Source organism: Oreochromis niloticus, linkage group LG3 (genome assembly GCF_001858045.2).
Source record: "Oreochromis niloticus isolate F11D_XX linkage group LG3, O_niloticus_UMD_NMBU, whole genome shotgun sequence".
NCBI classification, from domain to species: domain Eukaryota; kingdom Metazoa; phylum Chordata; class Actinopteri; order Cichliformes; family Cichlidae; genus Oreochromis; species Oreochromis niloticus.
This window is the reverse complement of record NC_031967.2, coordinates 42,339,262-42,365,952: the sequence shown is the minus strand read 5'-3', so window position 1 is coordinate 42,365,952 and position 26,691 is coordinate 42,339,262. Positions and strand designations below refer to the sequence as shown.

At 41.1% G+C, this 26,691-nt stretch overlaps 4 protein-coding genes across 4 annotated transcripts in view; 3 read left to right on the top strand and 1 right to left on the bottom strand.

Annotated features, from left to right (window-relative positions):
• Positions 1 to 26,691, bottom strand: part of LOC100695786 (zinc finger protein 239) — a 630,955-nt gene that overhangs the window by 505,537 nt on the left and 98,727 nt on the right. The window lies entirely within an intron of this gene.
• On the top strand, positions 5,264 to 8,489 carry LOC100705723 (E3 ubiquitin/ISG15 ligase TRIM25; the record flags this gene model as incomplete). Its single annotated transcript, XM_025901554.1, has 2 exons — positions 5,264 to 5,399; positions 7,098 to 8,489. A coding segment is annotated over exon 2 (1,068 nt), but the record flags the coding sequence as incomplete, so codon positions are not given.
• Positions 5,327 to 26,691, top strand: part of LOC102080237 (zinc finger protein 37) — a 45,804-nt gene continuing 24,439 nt past the window's right edge. The window contains exon 1 of the mRNA XM_025901432.1: positions 5,327 to 5,399. The gene's annotated coding sequence lies outside the window, so the exon portion shown is untranslated. The remainder of the gene's footprint in view (positions 5,400 to 26,691) is intronic.
• Positions 23,673 to 25,794, top strand: LOC109203665 (tripartite motif-containing protein 16-like). The gene has a single exon (XM_019363381.2). It carries the CDS (start codon positions 23,916 to 23,918, stop codon positions 25,584 to 25,586), a length of 1,671 nt encoding a protein of 556 aa, XP_019218926.1. The 5' UTR covers positions 23,673 to 23,915; the 3' UTR covers positions 25,587 to 25,794.

Here is a 26,691-nt window from a genome sequence, read left to right as displayed (position 1 = left end):
CAGTCCACCTCTCAGGAACCTGCAGTTCATTTTAAGTCTACTTTAAACAGACCTCACAAAAGGCTGATGTGGCTGGATCAGTAGTCTGATTTAAGTACGATGCCTTTGGCCAGGGATTAATCTGGTACATCGCTTCACTGTAATCTTACATATTTTCCCCACACCTGAATTAAAAAATACTGATATTTACATATAACACATTCAGCTGATGCAGCCTGACTCAATCTGATTCTAAATGTTCAGCACACACAGAGACACAGAGGGACTGTTTAAAGTTTAGTGTTAACCTGAGTCACTGATCATTTACAGTATTACAGAGTCTGGCAGTCTTTGCATGATGTCCACGTCACTGTAAGTTTCTAGCTGACTCTCAGGTGTGACAGGTGTGCCAGCAGGAAAGAGTAATAATAACCTGCATCCTGAGGTTTGTCATGCAGGATTAAAGGAGCCAGGCTTTGTTCACACAGCTAGGATTGTATTTTACACTGACCCTGGGTCAGTATAAGTATCATACAGTTTAAACGAAGCACTGAAACTTGCACATATTTATTACAGATGCATTGAAGCTAATCGAGATATTTACTGTTAATCTGTGGCTGCGATTAATCACTTTACTGGAAACTTTATTAACTAGTAACTTCATCAGTCATGACAGAAGCTAATATTTCTGTCCCAACATCGTTTAAACAGTAACAGCTTTACTACAATATAAGCTAACGTTTACACCGTAACTTTAAGCTAGCACCATAAAGACGGTAAAACACGTAATAATATCTACAAATGCATCTTAAAGCTGTTATATTAGCACTCGGTGTATTACTAACATAACCACATTAACATTATTGACACTCGCTGACTTTTAATAGTCATTCTATAAATGCTGTCCGTTTAAATGGCCTTACCTGTAACACTGCTGTATCCACCGGATTCCAGCCAGAGTGGATTCTGGAGTCCTCCCACGCTCCTGTTACTGATCCTCCATCTGGATGGATGATAACAACCTTCTGAACAATCTAGCAGGTGGAGATGGTCCATATCTATGGGACTGATTTCTGCTAATAACGCCTGATGGACTGAACATCCGAAGCGGGTCACCCGGTCGCTAGCTGTGCCATTACCCAGCATACACCTAGCTGTGCCATTACCCAGCATACACCTCTCCCTCCATAAATACAATAAACCAGTGGTTCCCAAACTTTTTTTGCCAGGCCCCCTTTTTTACAAGAAAAATGTTCGCGCCCCCCCCCCCGCACAAACACATCCTCCAAACACACACACCCATATTTTGTTTACAAACTCCATTGCGGTTTATTTCACACCTCAAACATTTAGTAAACAATTAAGCAAGTATTTTTGAAAACTCGAGTTTTCAAAAATACCCGTGTAGCTGTTTCTATGCGTTTGGGCTTTTCGTCAACACGTAAACGGCTTTGCGATTCACCGAAAACGGAGATTATTTAAAACTGCTTTTTTGCGTTTATGTGTGGACGAGGATTACAGAGTTCGTCACGCAACGTCAAAGGTATGTGCCTGTTTTCACGTCACGCTGTGCGCCCACGTTATTGTTTACATGAGATGAATTGCAGAATGGCAGATAGTCAGATTAACAGTAACAGTATTTTGTCTCTATCTTCAGGTTCTACACGCTTACATATACACACGCAGTTACTGTCCCTCCATTTAGAAAGGCAGAGGCGTCACGGTGTAATTATTTTACGTGTAGTTTTTTTTTCCTGTGTAATAATATTCAACATTGCTATCAATACATTTTTCAAAAATGTGAAAAATGGGTTTAAACACATAAACAGCTGTGGGATACTGTTTGTCCGTGATTTGAACCGAGGGAACAAATTACGGCAGGATCATCCTGATATTATTTGTATCCCACTGTAACTTTACTGCATAAAGAGCTAACATGTCCAAAATGTCAGGAGTAGTTAGTTATTACAAGAAGTGTTTGTGAACTAAAAATCAAGAATGTGGGGATACTGTTTGTCCGTGATTTGGAGAGCCCAGCGCGTGCTCCCGACGCAGGGAAACTAATTTTGCAGGGGAGACCTACCTTGGCACTTGTGCAGGTGAAGCCAAAGGGAAGATATGCTTCACCATATTTTCCTGTCTTTGACTTGGAAGGAAGTTGGTTTGGAAACATATTTGGCGATGCTTCATCTCCTGCTTTGCGTTTGTGTGTGAGCCCCATCAAAAACCTGTCCACAGTGTCCAAGCGCTCTTTTTTTTTTTTTTTTCTTTTCATACCGCGCCCCCCTGCAATGGCTCTGCGCCCCCCCTAGGGGGCGGGCCCCACACTTTGGGAACCTCTGCAATAAACGATACAAAAGTAATGGCCTATAATAATTTATCTGCTGTATCTGATGTTTCTCAGATAGTTGTTTACATTATATAATATATTGTGTTCAGTACACGTCACTACAATGTGATTTCTGAAATATATAAATATACGGACAACAGGCTCTTCCGCGGCAATCTCTTGTCGTCAATAAACAACGTTTAGGGAGCTCTATAGTATTCAATAGGAGGACCCTGCACGTCAATTCTCGACGCCAGGGGGGTACCCTGCGCGTCGATAAGTGAAGCAGAGGGAGCCTGACCATGCGTCACACATTTGACGAGTTGGGAGTGATAACGTGTTGGACGGCAACAGCTCTTTGGCCTGCCTACCTCACCCAACTGCTCTTCCTGCTACTGTCAGTTTTGATTGGCCTGTTCTTCCCTGCAACCACAGCAGGGCCAGCCGTGTCAGTAATTTTAAAAATATCTGTGAAATCATCATTGTTATTTCTTGTGAGCAGCCAACCCTTCTACAACTTTGTTAGTTTCTAGTTTAGTGGTGTGAGATACAACAAAATGTGTACCACACAAATTTCCACTTTAAATTTACTGCTTTTTCTTAGTAATTTTAACTACTTAGAATATACAGCATCGACTCAAGTATGATGACCCTTAACTTTTAATATAACTGAAAAAATGAATGTTTTAAAATTTTTGCAGTGTGAAGTACCTTCACTCAGACACTTTACCACTGCAGTGATGAAAGTAGTAGAAAACCAGTCTAAAAGGTTCAAGACATGCAAAAAACATTATTTCTCAGATGAGTTGCCACATAAGCAGTCATGCTGAAACCTAAAGATTAGAAACTGACTGAAAAATCTGTCTTTCTGTCATGATAAAGGGTACTGGGGAGGTGGCTGTGCTGTCCTTTTCCTGTCTGAAGCCCAGGTGCTGCGTCCGGGGGGTCTCCATGCCCGCCTCTCTCCACCTGCAGCTCATCACCAGTAATTAATATGTCACTCTTAAGGACTGGTGCAGACCTTCACTGGCCTCAGACCCTTTTTGTAGGCAGGGTCCGTGTTTGTTGGCAGACCACTCCAGCTTGTGATCCAGTTGAACTCCTAGATACTTATAGGATGTGACTATTTCGACATTAGTCCCACTAATGCAGACAGGGGAGGGTCAGGGTCTCTTTCTGCCCAACTCCACCACCAGCTCCTTTGTTTTGGCCACATTCACCTGTGATTCACCTCACACCACCTCACTAAGTGATCAATCAGTCCTCTCTACTCCTCTTCCCATCCCATCTCCACACTTCCAATATTGACCATGTCATGAGGTCTATCAAGAGAGGATTATGCTTTCTGCAAAACATGTATCATTGCATCGTCCACCCCCAAGTGGGGGCTGCTGCTTTGCACATCTCTAATACATATATATTAGAGATGTGCAAAGCAGCCGGTATTTGTATCTGTATTTGTATTTGTTGAGGGGGGAAAAGTATTTGTATTTGTTGAGGGGGGAAAAGTATTTGTATTTGTATTTGAGTAAAATTCAAAATAGGAGTAAAAATCCATTTTTTTGCATTACACTTCTAATTAACATTATAGTGTAAGTATTCTTTAATTATATCCATTATAATAATTATGGATATGCAGTATTAGTTGATGTTTTTCCATAAATCCAGCAATGAACATGTAACGTCATTGAAAAGAAAATAACATAACAGCCATTGCCTCATCCATGGTTAAACCAACAACTGATAAAATACCATTGTGAACATTATGAACCCCACCACCACCCATCCAAGGACGGGTGGTGGGGTTCATACAGACAGTGAAACTGACTTGCAGGGGCAGAACATGGATGCTTTAAGTGCATGTGATTATGCATAGCAGATGTTGACAGATGTTTGATATCTCTGCGTCTGCTGATTTGACTTTTGCACACATTACATATCACTTTGGTTTTATCTGCAGCACTGGCTGTAAAATGCTTCCACACAGAACTTGAGTTTTTTGGCTGGTGGAGGACCAAGAGATGGCTCAGCAGCAGCCACACTCCTTTCGTTTTTGGTTGCCTAAATCCATGTGGGGAGTTTCAACTAAGTTAATCAGTCACGGGAAGCTATGTTAAAGTTAACTGGCCTATAGGCTACATCTTGCTGTCTGCAAAAGACAGAGTAACTTAAACGTACCATATAACTCCCACAAGTGCATACAATTCGACACAAGTACACAAGCATTGTTTTATCCTTTTAAACCGAACGTTAACGTTACTCTGTTAACAGCCTATTGTCTAAATTACTGAGCGAACACGAGAGCACCCGACTGCAGACGTCAATAGTGCAGCGTAATTGATTAATCTCCCGATCTCCGCGAAAGTTATAAACTACCTCCGGAACCCAGTTAAGATACAAAAAAAATCTATGCAACAGAAATAGTGATGCAGTTCAGCCTTTTTTCACTCAGCCGAACTTTCTCTGTTGCTGTGTGCAGCAGCCTGTGTCAGTCACCCCTTTCACACGTCACTCACTCATCCGGTCATGCACTGCGGTCTCATAAGGAAACTCAGCTTTTTGATATAAAGTTTTTCTTGTTCCCGAATACAACTATTTTTTAAAGTATTTGTTCGAATAAATATTCGTAAAAAACACGTTATTCGTGCCTTTCCGAATACCGTATTCGGGTTCGGCTCCACCCCTAATATACATGAACATATATATATGCAATTGCAATTCGTACTTGCAAGTTGAAACTTATACAGTCGAGGTAACTTGAGCGGAGAGTTTTACACGTAGTTTTCTATTTATTATTAAATAAAAATGTATTATTTATTGTTTATTCGATTGTTTGGTATGAGCCAACGCTGGTCCACACTCCAAGCCACTTGGTGGCGGTAATGCACCGCGTCATTGTTTGCCAACCGCCAACAAACGACGACGACGACGAAGAAGAGGAAGAATTTAAACGAGGCGAAAACGACAACAAGAGCAAAATGAAATCTGTAATGTGGAGGAAACGGACCGTGAGCACACTGTAACCGTGACAACGAGACACGAGGACGGATTTAAAGTGATCATAAAATCGTCTCCAGACGGTCGTCGTTCGGTGAGTGGAACCAGATTCAGCTACAACACCGATAAATACGCCTGTAGGGAGATTAAGAGTGCTAAAATACTGAGAAACGGATCTCTGATGAATGTTTGTAGGGATGTGGTTCAGCAAGGTAAAGACACACGACTGAGTCAACTAAGCGGAAATGAACTCCACAGTCTGCTGCCTGACAACAAAAGAGCTGCTGTGGCGTTATCGGGAGTACCTGAAATAGAAAAAAGAAAACACAAACAGGGACAAAAGTTCTGGTTTAAAACACATATTACAGGGAGAAATATAACGGCTTGTCTGTTGTTATTAGGTTTGATGAGCCAAGTAAGATGTACACTGGATAAATTAGCTATGAGGTTAGGCCTCCCCCCACCACGGAGATGCTATAAGTATCAAAGCAGCTCAGATTACTTGTTTCTGTCTTATTGGATTAAAAGAGAATGACAAAAGTTTCACTGTAAGGACATGATTTAAAGATGGAAAAAAAGTGTATAAATTGCACTAATATCATATCATGTGTAAACAGTGTTGGGAAGGTTACTTTTAAAATGTATTCCATTACAGAATACTGAATACATGCCCCAAAATGTATTCTGTAACGTATTCCGTTACGTTACTCAATGAGAGTAACGTATTCTGAATACTTTGGATTACTTAATATATTATCGTGCTGTTTACAACTACATGAATGTCCTATTGCTGTGATTTATTACTGTTACTGAAGGTCCGCGGCTCCGAACCGTAGTAAAGGGACCTCTGACTAATACGGTGGGTTCATGTCGGGCTGGTAGCCGAAAACTAGCTTTACTTTGTTGTCTGGGTCAACTTTGCTTGCCAGAGACAGAGAGAGGCGTTGAAAGGCTGCTCCAACGGAACTTATTTTTTCCGGAGGAAAACACGAACACAGTGTACAGTTGAGTCTTAATAGCTTACTTACAAATGGGCTCGTCAGGCACTCTTCTTGGCTGCTGTGGTTATTATTATATTTACATGCTTCCAGCTCCCGTTTTTGCTCCGTGACAGCTCGGACTTTTCCTTTCTCTCCCTCCCTCGCTCACAGACACATAACGTGTATGGCAGTCCATTCTCGCTGCAGCACGGACTACACTGCCCATGAGGCTACATTCTTTAGGGCCATGCCTGTAGCATTCTGCCTTTTAGCTTAGCACAACAACAACAACAAAAAAGCGCTCTCTCACCCAGGAAACACGCAGAGAGAGAGCGTCACCCTGTAACCATGGCAACCATAACGCTGCCGCCTGGAACAACAGAACACAGCTGTCAAACAAACCCAAACAGTCCTGACCCGCGACACTATGAAACCGGGAAGTACCGTCGTGTAATCCATTTATTTCAACAAAGTAACTGTATTCTGAATACCACCTTTTTAAACGGTAACTGTAACGGAATACAGTTACTCATATTTTGTATTCTAAATACGTAACGGCGGTACATGTATTCCGTTACTCCCCAACACTGCACTGTGTAAAGCACTGGCATTTTTATCTTGGGCTGTCTGTTGATTCCCACCTGTATTGGAAACATTGGTTTGGAAAACAATCAGATCAGTAAAACACATATTACTGGATGCAACATTTTGCTAGAATTGGGAGGAACTTGTCAGGACACACAGGAAGTGTGTAATGATTGATTCAAAGATTTTCTTTTTTCTTTTTCCCTGCTTTACTCTTGTCTGCACAGGTGATGATAATGGATCTGTGTTCGCCAAATGCCATTAAGCTCTGAAGAAGAAGAGGGGTGCTGTGTGTGTGCAGATATGGCTGCTGTTTGATGAAGCGGACTGAAGTTAAAGGAGAGACACAAACTAAAGTATTGATCCCATCATGTTAGTGTGGATCTGATACAATACCAACGTCTGTATTGCTTTTGTCGATCTGACATGAAATCAACATGTGGTGATGTGTAAGAGCTGACAGACTCCTTTCACATGTTGAGATCAGAGTTCAGACTAGTTTCAGTTATAAGGAAGAGAAACTCCCACAGTCACTGACACTGAGAGGAGAAATGGCACAGAAAGGAGTTCAGCTGGACCAAGAAACCTTCTCTTGTTCCATCTGTTTGGATCTACTGAAGGATCCAGTGACTATTCCCTGTGGACACAGCTACTGCAGGAACTGTATTAAAACCCACTTTGATGAAGAGGACAGGAAGGGAATCCACAGCTGCCCTCAGTGCAGGAAGACTTTCAGACCGAGGCCTGTCCTGGAGAAAAACATCATGTTAGCAGATTTAGTGGAGCAGCTGAAGAAGACTGGACTCCAAGCTGCTCCAGCTGATCACTGCTATGCTGGACCTGAAGATGTGGCCTGTGATGTCTGCACTGGGAGGAAGCTGAAAGCCATCAAGTCCTGTTTAACTTGTCCAGCCTCTTACTGTGAGAAACACCTCCAACCTCACTATGATGCAGCTCCATTAAAGAAACACAAGCTGGTGGCCCCCTCCAAGAAGCTCCAGGAGAACATCTGCTCTCGTCATGATGAGGTGATGAAGATTTTCTGTCGTACTGATCAGCAGAGTATCTGTTATCTCTGCACAATGGATGACCATAAAGGCCATGAAACAGTCCCAGCTGCAGCAGAAAGGACTGAGAAGCAGAAGAAGCTGAAGGTGAGACGACTAAACATCCAGCAGAGAATCCAGGAGCGAGAGAAAGATGTGAAGCTGCTTCAACAGGAGGTGGAGGCCATCAATGGCTCTGCTGATAAAGCAGTGGAGGACAGTGAGAAGATGTTCACTGAGCTGATCCGTCTCATCCAGAAAAGAAGCTCTGATGTGAAGCAGCAGGTCAGATCCCAGCAGGAAACTGAAGTGAGTCGAGTCAAAGAGCTTCAGGAGAAGCTGGAGCAGGAGATCGCTGAGCTGAAGAGGAAAGACGGCGAGCTGGAGCAGCTCTCACACACAGAGGATCACAACCAGTTTCTACACAACTACCCCTCACTGTCAGCACTCAGTGAGTCTACACACTCATCCAGCATCAATATTCGTCCTCTGAGGTACTTTGAGGATGTGACAGCAGCTGTGTCAGAGACCAGAGATATACTACAGGACATTCTGAGAGAGGAATGGACAAACATCTCACTGACAGTCACTGAAGAGGATGTTTTACTGTCACCACCAGAGCCAAAGACCAGAGCTGGATTCTTAAAATATTCACGTGAAATCACACTGGATCCAAACACAGCACACAGACATCTGTTATTATCTGATGGGAACAGAAAAACAACATTTATGAAACAACAACAGTCTTATTCTGATCATCCAGACAGATTCACTGGATGTTATCAGGTCCTGAGTAGAGAGAGTCTGACTGGACGTTGTTACTGGGAGGTGGAGTGGGGATGGGGAGGAGTTTGTATAGCAGTTGCCTACAACAATATCAGCAGAGTTGGGAGAGTGAATGAATGTTTCTTTGGACGTAATGACAAATCATGGGCATTATATTGGTACACAGACAATTATAAATTTCGTCACAACAATGTCCAAATTCACCTCTCAAGTCCTCACTCCTCCAGAGTAGGAGTGTACCTGGATCACAGAGCAGGTATTCTGTCTTTCTACGGCGTTTCTGAAACCATGACTCTCCTCCACAGAGTCCAGACCACATTCACTCAGCCGCTCTATGCTGGACTTTTTCTTTATGGACTTGGAGCCACTGCAGAGTTGATTGAAGTCAAATAGACAGAGAAGTAGGGCTGCCACAAACGATTATTTTGATAATCGACTAGTCAGCAATCATTTTTGCAATTAGTCGACTATTTAGATCATGCATCCACTGGACGTACAACGTACAGCTTATTGCACCAGCATGCATCTGCTCTTATATAACTATCATTAACTTACAGCTTTTAAGTGTTTAAGGTATGTGCTAACTAAAAATAAAGACAAGATGATAGTTTATTAAACTTTACAGGGCTCGCAAAATTTCAAAATCCCTGGTAGCCCTTCGGGCAGGCACTCTTTAGTTTTTGGTAGCCCAAAATAAATTTAAGTAGCCCGAATAAAAAAGATTATTTTCATTGTATAATATTGTAAAGGAAACAAAACATCAATCAAAAAATTGTTAAAACCCAAATTACAACAACTGTATAAACATTACAATCAACTCAAATATCTGGTTCTAATTAAACAGAAATTTCTGTGAACTTGTTAGAACTGTGTAGAACATGAATTAGTCTGTGTCAGATTCTGAATCTGATATTTCCACTGAAGTCTAGGATGAGAAAATGCCACTCGACGTTGAGGGCATAGCATCTCCTTTATCAGCTTTCTCTTCCTGTGCATTGCCCTCCATTTCACTGCTCTTTGTTCTTGTCGGGGTTTTATGATCCAGGTGTCTTGAACCTTTTTCAGAAAACATCCAGAAACGAATAGACTTGTCAGGGCAAAAAGATTCAACTGTTTCCCCATTAATGGAGAGTTGCATTCAGTCATTCCGTGTTTCAGGGTGTAGAGAGGTACGATGTGTTGTCTTCACTCGGTTCATGCAAGAAAATCCTCTCTCACAGATGGCTGTTGATGGACTAAGTGTCAGCATTAATTTCACCAGCAACAAGATATGAGAGAGATGTTCTGGATTCTCAGAGAGGAGATCTCTGTACAAGCAATCTACTTTGTGACCCCGGCGTTCTGCAGGCCACGCTTTTAGATCCATCCATTCTTGTGGAATTTTCTCTTTCTCTTCTGCATCTAGCAAACAGGCAAAATGTGTGACAAGATAATCCACCTCTTCATCCCCATAATTTGCTAGTTCTTCTCTGGGGTAGGGAAGAGTGGAAGGGTCAAAAACCTTGAAACAAGAGAGAGGCTTTTCATGGAGATTTTTAAATCTGTTGTCCATGTACTTGACTGTGTTGTCAATAATCTTCTGGATCTCTGCACCAAAGGTGTCTTTGTCGGTTCCCTCACCTCTTCTAGCAGGTCGCTGACTTTTTGTTAGCTGAGTTCCACAGTAGCAAATGCTACCATCCTGGTTCGCTGTGAACTTTGTGTCCAAGGTTTTCTGATATTCTCCTGGTTTTGTTTTTAGGCTGAGTAAGCGTGATGTTGTGCTCTCAACTAACTGATTTGTTCGTGTGATGTTTAGGTTATCATGCTGAAAATCAGTACAGCAATTGGATAACATGGTACTGTAGTCCAACATGAAATGCAGGAAGCGAACACATTTCTCAGTCTTCATCTCCTGCACCACCCCCTTAGCCTTGGCTGCATCCTCGGCTTTGACATCACTTCCTTCTGCCATGTTCTCCATATGAACAACAGTGGGAATGTAATTTTTTTTCCACAGCTTTTAGACATCTCAGCCGGCTTGGAAGCCACCGTGTGCTCTTCAGGCCACTGAAATGTGCCATCTTCTCATTTAGCAGTTCGCTTATTTCTGTCAGCTCTCTTCGCTTCTTTGGGGAATAGTAGTACATCTTAAAGATGGTTTTCAGTGTCTCTTCAAATTTCACCAGGTACTCACAGCCTCCAGCACAGCTAGCTCTAGTTTGTGTGCCACACAGTGGATTGTTATGATGTGGGGTATCCTCTGTTTGAGTCTCCAAGCTACTCCTGTTTTCTCACCCATCATCACTGCAGCACCATCAAAATCTGCACACACTACTTTCTTTTTCCATGTGTCTTCTGATACCCATGGTGTTCACTCCTTCATCAATAGCCTCTAAAATACCTGCAGCATTTGCACTCTTGACTGGCTGACATTTTATCATGTATGTGGCTATGTCACCATTATCCCTCACATACCTGACATGAACCAACTCCTGTTCTATTATACCAGTGTCTGTACTGCCATCTGCAAGAATGGATAAGAACCTGCTTTCTTGAATTTCTCTTGTAGTTTGTGCTATTGCTCCAATAAACTGTCTGCAAGCATGGTCATTGAGGTAAGTGGAACCAAGATCTAGGCCATTTGCTTTTTGAAGTTTGCAAAGACTGCTAAATTTTGCCAGTGGTAGTTCACTCTTTGCAACATAGTACACAGTTCTAAACAACTTTTTCAGGACTTCTTGTTGTGCTTGGTTTATTTTTAGTATGGTTTTTGCAATTGGTGTTTGTTCTGGGACAGATGCTGCAGACTGAGCACCAATGCATTTCTTGTGATTTAGAGATTTCTCATGAGTTCTGATGGGGTCTTTCCTAAAATTACTGGTGCCAGTCACAAAGGTGCTTGTCGACTCAGAAATCGAGGGAAACTCACAACACACCTGGCAGAACATCATGTTATTTACCTTGTCATATTTCAGCTACAGAAATTCTTTTGTCCATGAAACCAAAAAACTGCACTTTCTTTTTGCCTCGTAGTCTGATTTGTCGTAACTTTTCCGCTTTGTGGTAGGCCTTTCTTTGCCTGTCCCTTCTTCATCCTGACCTGAACTAAAATACCTGCGTAAATCCATCTGTTTTTACACATGCCAGCGTTTTATTTATTTATTTATATTTTTAAATTCTCTGCGCAATCACGTTTAAGCTTGCTGCGGGAGATTTCACTTGCCACGTTTGAAGAGTAAGCTAGTGAGTGATGTTGTGTCCTGTCTGACTATACCATATTGCACCACTAGAGGGTAGTGTCGTGAAATAAGAGGAAAGTGCAGTCGGGAAATTGTAGAGTTAAAATATAGTTAAGATGGCTAACTGATAACGAGACTGTTTTTAATGAGTCAAACTCTTTACATCCTTCAGACTTTTCCTTCTTTCCTCATCAACACACCTGTTACCACTTCTCATTGGTCTTGCAGTTACCTGGCCTACTGCACCCTCAGCCCTTTCCCTCATCAGACACTCACTACTTACACAGGTCAGCTTCACTATTTGATTCTGATAGACAGAGCCTGTGTCAGCTCAACTATCTGCTGTATTATGTTAGAAATACTTTGACTCACAGAAAAATTCCCTGGCTTTTTGTCTTGACAAATTCAGGAGATGCCTTGTCTCTGTGTGTAACAGCTCCCCCCGCTGCTCTTGAAAATAAGTATGTAGATCCTGATTCTAGGACCAGGGTAGAGACTCCCTGTCAACTTTCATGTTGCCCTTCTGTAGCCATAGAAAGGGGCATAACAACAACAGGCTGATAGCCAGCCAGGTGTTATCTGATAGCATATTCACTGGTTCCTCCCCTTTCACAGACTGGACAGGGATTGTTGTAATCACTATACTGTATGTTATACTTTAAGTGCAGAGTGCAAAAGCCCAACCACAGTGAATCTGCATATGAGTGTCAGAGAAAAGAAATTAGCCTTTGTCTTTAAGTGTAATTCTTTTATTTGCTGTAAAGAAAATGAAACTTTTGATTTGATATACCTTTATTAGTCCCACAAGGGGGAAATTTCATATTTCCCCCTTGTGGGAAATTTCATTTTCACACAGTCACTACCTTTGAGAGGAGAAAGAGCTGGATTCAGAAACAAACTCTGCAGTGTCAGCATCATCCTAAGTAGCTGGGTTATACTGAGGTGCCAGGTTCTGCACAAAGGACTGTGCTGCTGTCATCAGCAACATCGTATCTGCCGCCCAAAGAACCAGTGAAACATTTGGTACATCTTGCAGATGTGCCTCAAGGTTGAGCAGACATGGTACTGGTTGTGACAGTGACTGACTGTGTGTTTGAAGCTGGTTTGTGTTCTTAAAGTTCAAATAAATATTCAATTCAAGCTTTTGAGTTTTTTCTGAGGTGTCATTTCTAATTTTTCAAAGCTGCATAACAGCACAAGTTTAGCGGTTTTTTTTGTTTTTTTTTTTTTTGTTTTTTTTTTAGTTCTGATGTTGTCATTTGATTCTTTGCATAAACATTCTTCAGTCTGTGGTTCCTATTTACCTTTCCTTGCTGCAAAGCTTAAAATTAATGAGACACACACGATGTTTGTGTACACTATACAGATGTACAATGAGATACGGACCATCTCCAACTCAGTGCAAACATGTGGGAGAAGGTGGGGGGTTGGGGGGAGTTTCTGCACTATATACATATGAACAGTATTTAGAAAAAAAGTAAAAAAAAAAAAGATAAATATAACATGTACAAATATACAAATCCGTAGGGGGGAAAAAGGAAATGAATACGTACATAAACAGAGTTATGTATTTAAAGTTTGGGTTATTGCACGTAAAGTTAAGTACAGTGGAACCCCGACTTACGAATACAAAGGCACTTAACGGCAATATTTCTGCCTGTGTTACAGCAAAATGCCTGCATAACGAAATCCGCTGGCTCTAATTGGCTGAGCCCAGAATGCCTTCAGAATCATGTGACAACCCCCTGGCTTTCTTTTATTACTATTAATGAGTTCCGCTTGAACGACGTATTGTTGTTGTAGTTAGCAATTAGCCTATAGCCTACCGTTCGCCCAAAAGGCGCAATGGGTGCTTCGGCTTACGAAAATTTTCGACTTGCGAAAGACCGTCGGGAACAAATTAATTTCATAAGTCGGGGTTCCACTGTACTGCACAGTGGTGGTTTATAGAGGGAAGTCCTTTAAAATGGGGTGGGGTGTGGGCTCAGGGTGGTTATTGCTTTTGGGAAGAGATTGTTCTTGAGTCTGTGGGTGCTTGTGCTGATGTCCAGTGGAGATGAGGACACCAAGGAACCAGGTTTGGACTCTCTCCATACACTCCCCGTTGATGTATGGGGGCTAAGTCAGTGCTGTGCCTCCTGTATTCAACAATGACCTCTTTGGTTTTCTTGGTGTTTAGTGTCAAGCTGTTCTCAACACCATGCTGCCAACTTCCATCCATCCATCCATCCATCTTCTTCCGCTTTATCTGGGGCCGGGTCGTGGGGGCAGCAGCCTAAGCAGAGAAGCCCAGACCTCCCTCCCCAGACCTTCCTCTATGTAGGCAGTGTTGGGGAGCAGAGATGGGCAGTAACGCGTTACTGTAATCTGATTACTTTTTTAAAGTAACGAGTAATGTAAGGGATTACTATTGCAAAAACGGTAATTAGATTACCGTTACTTTCATGTAGGAACGCTGCGTTACTGCGTTACTAAAACCGTGATTTTTTTGCGAGAATGTCTCATGACAATGACGTAAGCGAGTGCGACGTTCGTGACAACAGCTGTGTGCAGATCAACAACGGACAGTGCGGGAGAGAGTATGAGCATGCAGCGTTTAAAGCGTGGAAGTACTGACCTTACTTTGAGTTTGATTCCATAAAAAGTGACAAAAACATTAGTGTCCGTTGTGCGTGGGAAGAAAACTTCTTTTTACAGCGAAAAAAACCCCTAAACTTCCAAGCAAGCGCCGAGTGCGCTACGAGAAACTTCCACTGACCGCTGCGGCACACCTGCACCAGGGTAAACCTCTGCCTACCCCAGTCCTGCTTTACAGGTGAAAATAGAGCAACAGGACCGCTAGTCTTTGATTTTATTTATTTTCTGCTGTGTTTTACTTGCATCTATTTGAAAGAGTGAGTGTAAACACAAAAAAATATTTTATTTTATGTGCTGGAATGTGCAGAAAATAGGTTTAAATGTTAAACAAATTTCTTCCAGTCAGAGAATGTTGCATATAATTAAGTTTTTGCTTGATGCAAAAGTTAAAAGATTCAGCTTTTCTCACAAACAAATCACTTCATCTATTAGGACTGGCAGCCGTATATACCTTCAGCTGTCACAGACTAAACCATTATTCCACTCACAGGTAAATTCTTAAATCCCAACCTTCTACCACAGTATACAATACATCAATTTGAATAAAAAAATATATAAATACATTTCACATTGTTATATTAATAAATATATTACACTTTAATATTACACAAAACCCAATATTATAAAACTCAAACCCAAGCACAAAAGATTCCCCACACTCCCTTAACCCATGGTCTCTCCCGGAACCTTTAAATGGTGTCTGGACCCCCAGGGAAATATTTGCCCAAACACCTTGGAGAGAACACAGGGAAGAAAGGTGAGTAATCACATCTTACAATCACTTCTTTGCACCACCTTTATTCCCAGATTTCTCACACGCACATTTGCGTTAGTTCTCCTTACTGGTAATCCTTACTCTTATCTCAATCATTATTCCTTTCTCCTCACAGACAACCACCACATTCCTTGATGAGGAGCAGCTGTGCAGCACTTGGAATAAAGGCTACCAACTGATTTTAAAATACACAATATAAGACAACTTATGTGCAGATGTTTTACTGTGCAAATCCATGCTTAAAGTGTGGTGCTAAATAAAGTGCTTGATAAGGGGATTTTAATAAAGTGGAAGTTGTGCTATACAGATTATAATAAAGTGCACTGGCAGGAATGCATTTCCGACACCACTTCATTATAAGAATGGGATGGATGAAACTGAAGTATCTCCGATGCACTATTGCTGTGTGGTTTTTATTACTATTAATGAGGGCTCGCCACCGAGCTAATATTGTTAGCTGAGGTTATAGTTCATAGACTGCAGATTGTTAGGACGTTTCTCAATACTCATGTATGCCAGTCCATACTTGCGATTTCACTAGTCTGGACTTCTTCAGTTCACAAAGGAGTCTTCTTCCTGAGAACGCAGCGTGATCGTTCTACAATTGGAACCGCAGTGTACTTGATGACACCACAGCTACATCCCCTTGTAATTTAACTGTGATTAATATTTGCAATGGAAATTACACAACATTAAAAAAATTGCACATGATGTAGTAGATCTCTAAGAAAAAAAAGAATTTAAAAACGTATCTTAAGCACTTTGACTAATAAGTTTCATACAGTTAAGCATAATCACTACATGACAGAAACACAGGTTTATTAAGAGATAAAGCTTAATACACATGTATGCCTGAGTAAAAACAAATAGGTGAGATATTAGAATGCTTTTATTTTTATTTTAGTAAATACTCAAAACTTATAATAGACAGCTAGGGTTTGGAAGAGAATTGAACAAATATTTAAAGTATAATCTGATCATTTTTGGAGCAGCCTTCAGGATCTCCACGTATTAACATGCTGGTTTTAGACCTGATGGATAGCATTAACAACCTGCTAGCTGCAAATAATCATCTGCAGTTCCACATGATTAGTGATGGGTAGATGAGGCCTCGTGAAGCGTTTCAGCACATTCCCCAAACTGTATCGATATTGTGTCGACACAGTGTTGCTGTTTTGCGCCATACTGACACCTGCTGGACCTTAAATATCATTGCAGGCAACTTACTTGAGACTCACAACAGACACTGATTCAATGACCTAGTCATACTTGTATACACTGTAAGGTATTGTACTTTCCATGGAATCATTTTATATGTTTTATATTGCAAATATTGTAGAAATCTTTAAAATATACCGTGAATTACATTAAGTGAAAATTAAATGAAAGTATTGTGAATATAATATTACCCATTTAAATGTAATTGACTCAGAGTTTATTATAAATTTCTATTCGGAAAAATAAGTTTATCCAATGTTTTTGCATTCAGTCTATTGCGTTTTGTTTTTTTGTTTTTTTGACACCATTTCCCCAGCTTTGGAAAACTCACAGGCATAGATGAAGCTGGGGTACACAAAAACTGTAAAGCCAGGTGGAAAAGGTTCTGATAAGATGTCTTCCTATTCCCCCAGTACGTTAAAGGATCCTCTGATCTCGGAATTTTTCTCTCCGATACTCTCCACAATACTAAGGGGTTGGCAGTCCCTTCTAATAAAATTCAGGACTGCCTGGTCCAGAACAGTCTTCCTAGATGCTTGATTTCAAAATAATAAAACACATATTAATAAAAAAAATGATGATAAAGCTGTTCAGTGTCAATATAGGCCTACTTGTGTTCATTCTCGGTGTGTTTGTCGCCTCATTTTCACGTTTGGCTCTGTAATGCCTAAACACTGAGGAGGTGCTTTTGTTTGTGTAAGAAAGCTCCGCAGAACAGATGCGACATTTAACCTGCATAAAATGAAATAATTTACACTGCAGGTCACATTGCTGTTTTTCCTATTCTGATAGATTACACTGAAACAAAGACAGGCAAACTATTTGCAGTTAAAAGATCAAAATGATCACACACAGCAGAAACATTTCTTTTTCTTTCGAGCTCCATTTTGTTATGGAGAGATGTGTATTTTCTTTTATCTTTGCGAGAGTAATTTTGTGGTTTTTTTGGTGGCGACTCGTTCCGTTGACAGATACGGATGCGGTACCTTTTAAACACAGTTTGGCGCGTTGGCAATGAGCGATACAGTAGCTGTATCGATCACGTGACTTTTTCTTAAAGCGACGCACGCACCGATACAGGCTTCACTCTGTGAGCTTGATACAAGCGCCGGTGCGTCAGTGTTGCTGGACCCATCACTACACATGATTATTAACAGAAAAAAAAAGCATATTAATGACACAAAAATAGTTTTCTATACGAGATCGCTGCAAAAAGTGCAGCCTTACCTAATGTTCACCCTACTGTTACTCATTTTATATTAAGATTTAAAAATCTAGTTGGTATTGGTATGGCGAGTAACCTTCAGTAATAGTAATAAATCACACAGCAATCGTACATTCATGTAGTTGCAAAAAGCATGATAATAAATTAAGTAATCCAAAGTATTCAGAATATGTTACTCTCATTGAGTAAACCGAATACATTTTAAAAGTAACCTTCCCAACACTGATGTAGGCTGCCTCATCTCCGTTTGACATCAGTCCAACTACCATGGTGTCATCAGCAAACTTGATGATGAGAGATGAACTCCAGCACAGAGTGGAGGGCTATGGTGATGGTGTGTTCTGTGGATCTGTTCGCACGATATGCAAACTGGTAGGGGTCAAGGTCTGGGGGCAGGTAGTTCTTGATGTGCTGAAGGATTAGTCTCTTGAAGCATTGCATGATTACCGGTGTGAGGGCCACAGGGTGGTAATCATTCAGGGTGGGAGTGGGAGACTTTGGCACTGAGATGACTGTATTCATGGCAAATATATATAATGAAGATAAAATACATGGGCCTCATTAAGTGAATCTGTTACAGCATACTCCTCCATAAAACTGAAAAACTGAAAAGAAAAGAGTAACACAATAAAACCAGACAACTCGATTTAACTGCCACTCAATTCTTTGATAATGATCTGACCTGGCAGTGATAACACTATGCCTCTTTCACCATAATTGATTGGGGATTTAAGCACTGTAAATACATAAATGTGTATGTCAGAATGCATGTATTTAAGGGTAAAGGATAAATAATGGGATTGTATGTATATATGAGTATAGGAGTACAAATATGTTGCAAATACAAATATGTGTTGAAAGGTAAAAGGTGTGTATATATGCATGAGTAGAAATGCATGCAAATGAAAGGAGAATAAATATATGTCTATAAATGTATATGAAGGAAGAATATAAGTACATAAGAGGGAGACAATGAATTATGGTTTGTACATGTACACCAATACTCTTGAGCCTATAACAGAAATTACTCTTAAATTCACAATGTTTAGTTTCATAAGTATTATATGTCTAAATCATATAACACAGATACTCACTTTTTCTTGAGCCACAAGTGTGTCTGCAATAAAAATGTCATCTTCTGCTCTCCCTTTGTCTCACTGAGCAGCCATTTCAACTCTGCTACATTAAAATGGTCTGTATTTGTATAGCGCAGTCCCTATGGACCCCAAAGCACTATACACTACATCCAGTCATCCACCCATTCACACACACATTCACACACTGGTGATGGCAAGCTACATTGTAGCCACAGCCACCCTGGGGGGCACTGACAGAAGCGAGGCTGCGTGACACTGGCACCACCGGGCCTTCTGACCACCACCAGTAGGCAACGGGTGAAGTGTCTTGCCCAAGGACACAACGACCGAGACTGTTGGAGCCGGGGCTCGAACTGGCAACCTTCCGATTACAAGATGAACTGCCAACTCTTGAGCCACGATCGCCCGTCAATATGAAGATGAAGAAAAAAGATCAAACAATAGATGTAGAGTGGGCAAAGGCACTGTTGGGAAATCAGTTTTACCCCGGTTCTTTTTTATTCCTCGGGCCTTCAGAGATGGCACCGGACCCAGTAGTCATTTTTACAAAATCTTTATTCATCTTCATTTAAGCATGCACTTCTAGAAGGGAAGACGAGGCCGGTGTCCCTCTGAAACAATCTTCACCCCTTTGTTAGTCACAGCCAGCTTTATAGAGGCGGCCGCATCATAAAACCCCCATGGTGTGCTCCAAACTCTGTCTCTGTGTGTATGCACGAGCACATGGGTGCCTGTGTGTGCGCGTACCCGCGTGTCTATGTGAGTGCACGTGAGTGAGTGTGCATGTGGATGTGTGAGTGTAACAGTTTAAGCACTGTGTGTGTGTCTCTTCCTAGGGGCCATAAAAACCATCTCCCTTCCAGACCACAGTTATCAAGTTACAATGTTGAGACCCCCACACAGGTATCCTCTGGGGAATTTCCACTCAACATTAACTCCTCTTTGTTTTACTTTTCACAGTTCAACTGGGGAGGGTCTCCTAAGATCTACTCCTAAGTTCATGACACAGTCAGGCCTTTATTTATATCCAGGGCAGTGTCAGTGTCTCTACCATAATTCTACATTCTATCTTAAGACATTTCTAAACTCTAAAGCAAACTAAACATTCCTACAGCACTTCCATGCTCACAAACAATTAGACAATTTTTGACAGTAAGGTGAAGATGATACTTACTTGAAATCAGCAAGGCTTGGGAAAGAGAAATTGAGAGATTGCGAAAGAAAGAGAGACAAGAGGGAGAAAGTGTGTGTGTGTTTGTTAGTGTATATGTGTGTGAGAGAGAAATGCAGAGACAAGTACAGGAATAGCTTTTAAAAGAGCCGTTTAAAAGAACACGTGGAGGTAAAGCAACAAAGTGTTGGTCACAACAGGTGCTGTTTGGACAAAGAAAGAAAAAGAGGAAAAAATATAATTTTTACATAAAGAACATGGTTATTTCTCTTGCAGCAGCGATTATAAATGCAAAACCAAAACAAAATGCAGGATTGTTTTTAGTTATAAACTTTTTGCAGGAATATGTGTAATTATATGTGCAGACTCTGCTGACTTTAGACTGTTCAAAGCAATGCAGTAGCATTTGTCTAGCTCTCATCTTGTTACAGTAACATCTCTTACTGACTATAAAAACAAAGACAAAAAAGAATAATTTTGGGCAAACAGCAATAAAACAGGGTTATGTTAGCCAGCATATGTCTGCTAACATAACCGTGCTATATATATGCTTTAATTAATGCAGCAGCCTCTGCTGTTCTGACAGTTGTAGGTTTATAATCTGGTCATGTGACTACAACCATGAGACATTTATGTCTAGTGTTCAGTAATGCTGGAATTTTTATTTATTTATTTATATTGAAGAAAAGATTAACAAGCTTAAAAGTTGAAAAGGTGAGCAGTAAATAAAAAAGGGTTAAACACACATGCTTTGTCCCAATTCCTAGGCCGCATTAGAAGGACGATTACATAGCAGTGATGCAACGAAGGCTGTCCCAATTCAAAGGCTGCTCCAAATGCGTCCTTCATTTCCTCTAATTTGAAGGATGGGTCGGGTGTATCCTTCGTGGCTCAACCTATTCCAGGATTCATAGCGCGGCCCAGCCAATTGCAGTTTCCAACAATGACGGCAGCTAGTTAGTTTTAATATTACTCTTATTACTCTGTCTGGGTCAAAAAATAAACTTTTAACATATTTTCAGGCGAGAATGTAGCTGTGTAAACTTAGGATACCTGCTGAGTTTATCAAGACATCACATATTTGCAAAAGCACTCCGACGTTTTCAGAGACACCCACCAGTTCGATAGCTAACCGGGGTTCAAGCCTCACTAGAGCCATCGAGAACACCGAACTCCCGGCACATCGTTTTCAGACCCCCGCGGTCTTTCGCTACTCAGGTTAACCATGATATATAAGTCACTTAGATAACTTAAAAATGTTATTGTTTGGCTTTTTTCAGTGTTTTATTTGTTCGTGAATAAATCGGTTTGGCTGAGATTGTAGTTTTCACACGGCTGAATAAATGTCACACAGAAAACTGATTACACAGAAGTGTGTGAGATGGTAGAATTTACTCCAGTGTCCTGTTATATTTTAGATAGAAAGTAGCAGACGGCTGACTTTACTCAAATCCACCGAGACAGCTGGTGACGCAAATCTGAAGGCTAGAGCGTCCCAGACTCACACTTCCAGCCTTGTCAGTCTTTGGAGTCCCCGGCCCACGTAGACCCGAAGAAGGGGTCCTCCAAAGAATGCAGTCTATGAATTGCGATATAATTACAGTATCCCTCTCTAACTGCTCCTCTTCCTGGAGTGAAGCAGAGCCTGATAGTGTTGGTCGCGAACGAAACGGCTCTTAGAGCCAACTCTTTGACGTGAACGACGCGAGCCGGCTCCTTATTGGGAGCCTTTTTTTTTTCTTCTTCTTCTTTCTCTCGCACTTTTTTTCCACTTCACTCCACACGTAAACCTTCTACTTGCAGTGAGCAGAGGGGGGAGGGGCAATAGTTACACTCGCAGGAGCACAGGAACAGAGAGAGAAAGAGAGCCAGGGACAACAACGTCACATTAGAAAGGTATAGTAATCATCCACAACTATTTTCAGTTGCGGATGATAAAGGATTGAGAAAGTTTATTCATGCAGGCCCATATGACAGAGAATATGCATCTTCTTTTTGTTTTTATATTTTAATTTATATTTAATTGTGTTGTGGTTTGCAGTGTTTTGTGTTGTTTCACTTTAAATTTGTTTAAAAGGAAAAAGCTGAAAATTTAAATAGTTAAAAGCTGAAATGTAAATAGTTGGTTTTTTGTATTATATAATTTATTTATTACATTTTATGTGGAGTGAATAAATAGGAGAATATTTACAGTGGCCCCTACAGACAAAGCACATACAAACTCCAAAACACAACAGAAGTGCTCCAGAATGCTAGGGGCAGTGTTGAGCTTTTGTTACCTAGTGGCTACACAATAGTGATGGTAAATTTGATTCTTTTTACTGAATCGAGTTTGAATGAGTCACTCACCACAGTGAATCGGGTTTTTTGAGTCATTTGATTCACTGAGTCAGTTGACCAGAGAGTGCAAAAAATGTACATTTTCACTCAAACTTAATTTCTTTTCTCTTTTAATGTATATCCTACTGCTAAGATGAGTGATTCTAAAAGAAAACAACTATTTTATAAAGCAAAAAAGAGCAAAAAAATTCCTAAAGGGAATATTTATTTTGTTTATTTTTAATTTATTAGTATTTTCCTTAAATGTGTCAAATATATATTTTCTCATCTAAATGTCCACTGAGCTGTGAGCCAGGGGGCGGTAATGCGCCTTAACATTGGTTGCCAACCAAGAAGAAGAAGCTGTGAGCCCGGAGGGAGGGGGTGAGTGAGTGAGTGAGTGATTCGTTCGCTCTATGATTCAGCACAGGAGAGAGAGGGTGAGCGAGTCCTGAGTGATTCGCTTAGGCTTACGATTCAGCACAGGAGGGAGGGGGTTAGTGAGTCCTGAGTGATTCGCTCGCTCTATGATTCAGCACAGGAGGGAGGGGGTGAGCGAGTCCTGAGTGATTTGCTTACACTACGATTCAGCACAGGAAAGGAGGGGGTGAGTAGCTCAAATGTGCTGTTAGCATGTTAGCAGAGCGATGCTACTGTGAACTGAGGAGCTATTGTCTTAATGTGAGCTTCTACTCAGGGTTTTTTCTTCCAGTTCAGAGCAGAAATGTTTTTGTTAAGATACTGGATGTTGTGTTTTTCTCCACAATTTTAATTATAAGCTAGATATATTGCTGCTAACAGCAACAGGGATGAGTCAGTGAGTCAGTTGGGCTTGTGAATCATGATTCATGAGTCAGTAAAGTGATTCTCGAGTATTGAATGATTCGTTCATGATTCGCGCATCACTACTACAAAGCCAGGAAGTACCAACGAACGGATTTGGTGTGTGGTAGTAACAGGTAAATGAACTTTTGAAGTTGAATATATATGAGTGCTTGTGTATAAATACACAAACCATACACATATACTTTCAATTGTGTAATTTAAGTGATCTAGGTAGCTCTGTTTTGGAAGTTCAGTTAACGCTAGAAATGGGTTTTGGAGTTTGTACGTGCTTTGTCTCTAGGGGCCACTGTATATTTATATATATAAAAACATATATAAATAAAACCACATTTTTTTTACATTAGTAATTTCTTTTGTGCATAGTTTTATATTGTTGTTGATAATAAATTAAAGCAACAAAACAACCTGAAGAGCCGGTTGGGAGCTGAAAGAGCCAGTCTCTAAAAAGAGACGGAATTCCCATCACTACAGCCTGATAACCCTCCCTCTTCTTCCTGCTCTTAAACACAGCACCTCCTCTCTGTCCACGTGTTTCCTTATTCCCTCCCCTTCAGATCTGCACTTTGAAGATGGGTGTAACCAACATGTGGTGACGTGTAAGAGCTGACAGGCTCCATTCACTGCAGGTTGTTGAGATCAGAGTTCAGACTAGTTTCAGTTATAAGGAAGAGAAACTCACACAGTCACTGACACTGAGAGGAGAAATGGCACAGAAAGGAGTTCAGCTGGACCGAGAAACCTTCTCTTGTTCCATCTGTTTGGATCTACTGAAGGATCCGGTGACTACAACCTGTGGACACAGCTACTGCATGAACTGTATTAAAAGTTTCTGGGATGAAGAGGACAGGAAGGGAATCCACAGCTGCCCTCAGTGCAGGAAGACTTTCACACCGAGGCCTGTCCTGGAGAAAAACACCATGTTAGCAGCTTTAGTGGAGCAGCTGAAGAAGACTGGACTCCAAGCTGCTCCAGCTGATCACTGCTATGCTGGACCTGAAGATTTGGCCTGTGATGTCTGCACTGGGAGGAAACTGAAAGCCATCAAGTCCTGTTTATCTTGTCCAGCCTCCTACTGTGAGAAACACCTCCAGCCTCACTATGATGCAGCTCCATTAAAGAAACACAAGCTGGTGGCCCCATTCAAGAAGCTCCAGGAGAACATCTGCTCTCGTCATGATGAGGTGATGAAGATTTTCTGTCGTACTGATCAGCAGAGTATCTGTTATCTCTGCTTGATGGATGAACATAAAGGCCATGAAACAGTCCCAGCTGCAGCAGAAAGGACTGAGAAGCAGAAGGAGCTCGAGGTGAGACGACTAAACATCCAGCAGAGAATCCAGGAGCGAGAGAAAGATGTGAAGCTGCTTCAACAGGAGGTGGAGGCCATCAATGGCTCTGCTGATAAAGCAGTGGAGGACAGTGAGAAGATGTTCACTGAGCTGATCCGTCTCATCCAGAAAAGAAGCTCTGATGTGAAGCAGCAGGTCAGATCCCAGCAGGAAACTGAAGTGAGTCGAGTCAAAGAGCTTCAGGAGAAGCTGGAGCAGGAGATCGCTGAGCTGAAGAGGAAAGACGGCGAGCTGGAGCAGCTCTCACACACAGAGGATCACAACCAGTTTCTACACAACTACCCCTCACTGTCAGCACTCAGTGAGTCTACACACTCATCCAGCATCAATATTCGTCCTCTGAGCTACTTTGAGGATGTGACAGCAGCTGTGTCAGAGACCAGAGATAAACTACAGGACATTCTGAGAGAGGAATGGACAAACATCTCACTGACAGTCACTGAAGAGGATGTTTTACTGTCACCACCAGAGCCAAAGACCAGAGCTGGATTCTTAAAATATTCACATGAAATCACACTGGATCCAAACACAGCAAACACACATCTGTTATTATCTGAGGGGAACAGAAAAGTAACATTTATGAACCAACTACTGTCTTATTCTGATCATCCAGACAGATTCACTCTATACTGTCAGGTCCTGAGTAGAGAGAGTCTGACTGGACGTTGTTACTGGGAGGTGGAGTGGAGAGGGAGAGTTTGTGTAGCAGTCGCATACAAGAATATCAAAAGAGCAGGGAGTATCAATGAATGTGCATTTGGATACAATGACAAATCTTGGTCATTATATTGTGACACTAACAATTATATATTTTGGCACAATAATGTCCACACTAGCATCTCAGGTCCTCGGTCCTCCAGAGTAGGAGTGTACCTGGATCACAGAGCAGGTATTCTGTCTTTCTACAGCGTCTCTGAAACCATGACTCTCCTCCACAGAGTCCAGACCACATTCACTCAGCCGCTCTATGCTGGACTTTATCCTGTAATTTATGGAGACACTGCAGAGTTGATTAAAGTCAAATAGAGAAGACAGGTTCATGTTGATCCCTGACCATTATATGTACTTGTGTAGTTTCTAAATGAGGCTTTACATTTTAGAAGCTGAGAAGTTCAGTGGTCCATTGATGTGTGAAAATAATATTGCACTGATTCAAACTGTACTTACATTTATATACCTTACATCAATATAAATCTGAATTTGTTCTTATGGCTGATAATCATGTGAGTTTAAATGATACTACTCTTCATATTCAGCATGTTTGAAATCTTTCATCAGTCTGGTTAGTGGTTTTATTCTGTAGTTGCTGTAGTGGGTTGTCAAATGCAACAATATATTGGAGCTGCAGTGATTCATCAGTTAGTCAATGATTAGAGAATTGATTGTTTTATAATTATTTTAGTCACATTTAAAGCTGGTTCCAGTTTCTGAAATGTGAAGATTGTTGAATTTTCTTTTCGATCATATATGACTGTAAACTTAATGTCTTTGAGGTTTGAACTTTTAAAATGTAACAAAAAATTGAATCTTTGAGGTTTTTGATGTTATTATTATTATTATTGTTATTATTATTGTTATAGCTAGAGTGATGACGTTTAATGTCATTTTTCAGATGAAATGCTTGATCACACTTGATCATTTATACATTGAAATATAAAAACTAAATAACACAGGCCGGTATAGGGCTTTGGAGTTGACGTCACGCCGCGGAGCGCGGCGCCATTTTCGGGGTCTACGAATCAAAAGAGACACAGTGTTGGAACGACAACGACAAGAATCATGCTTAAAAGCAGCTCCAAAGAAAACGGACGGTATAGAGACCGATTGCGTCCAGAGGCGAAGCAGCGGTACTTGCAGAAAATAGCGTGCATTGGAAATGTGGACCCGTATGAAACACTGCCGTGGAGTAGAAACCCTGAAGAGCAACCGCTATAGCCTGACATATTTTCGTACTTTATCTGTGGAGTCAGCGCTACAAGTCGTCATTCAAACAAAGGTAAGTCAGCTCAAGTACTGCGTGTGAAATGCGTTTGATTTCCCTGCAAACATTCAGATTAGTGCAGCATAAATTCATTCATGAGGGGAAATTACAGTGAGAACATGTGGAGGCTGTTAGGTGGATAACATAGTG

What these genes read in the sequence shown, in the direction of transcription:
- LOC109203665 (XM_019363381.2), top strand. Translation starts at nt 23,916, where the DNA reads ATGGCACAGAAAGGAGTTCAGCTGGACCGAGAAACCTTCTCTTGTTCC.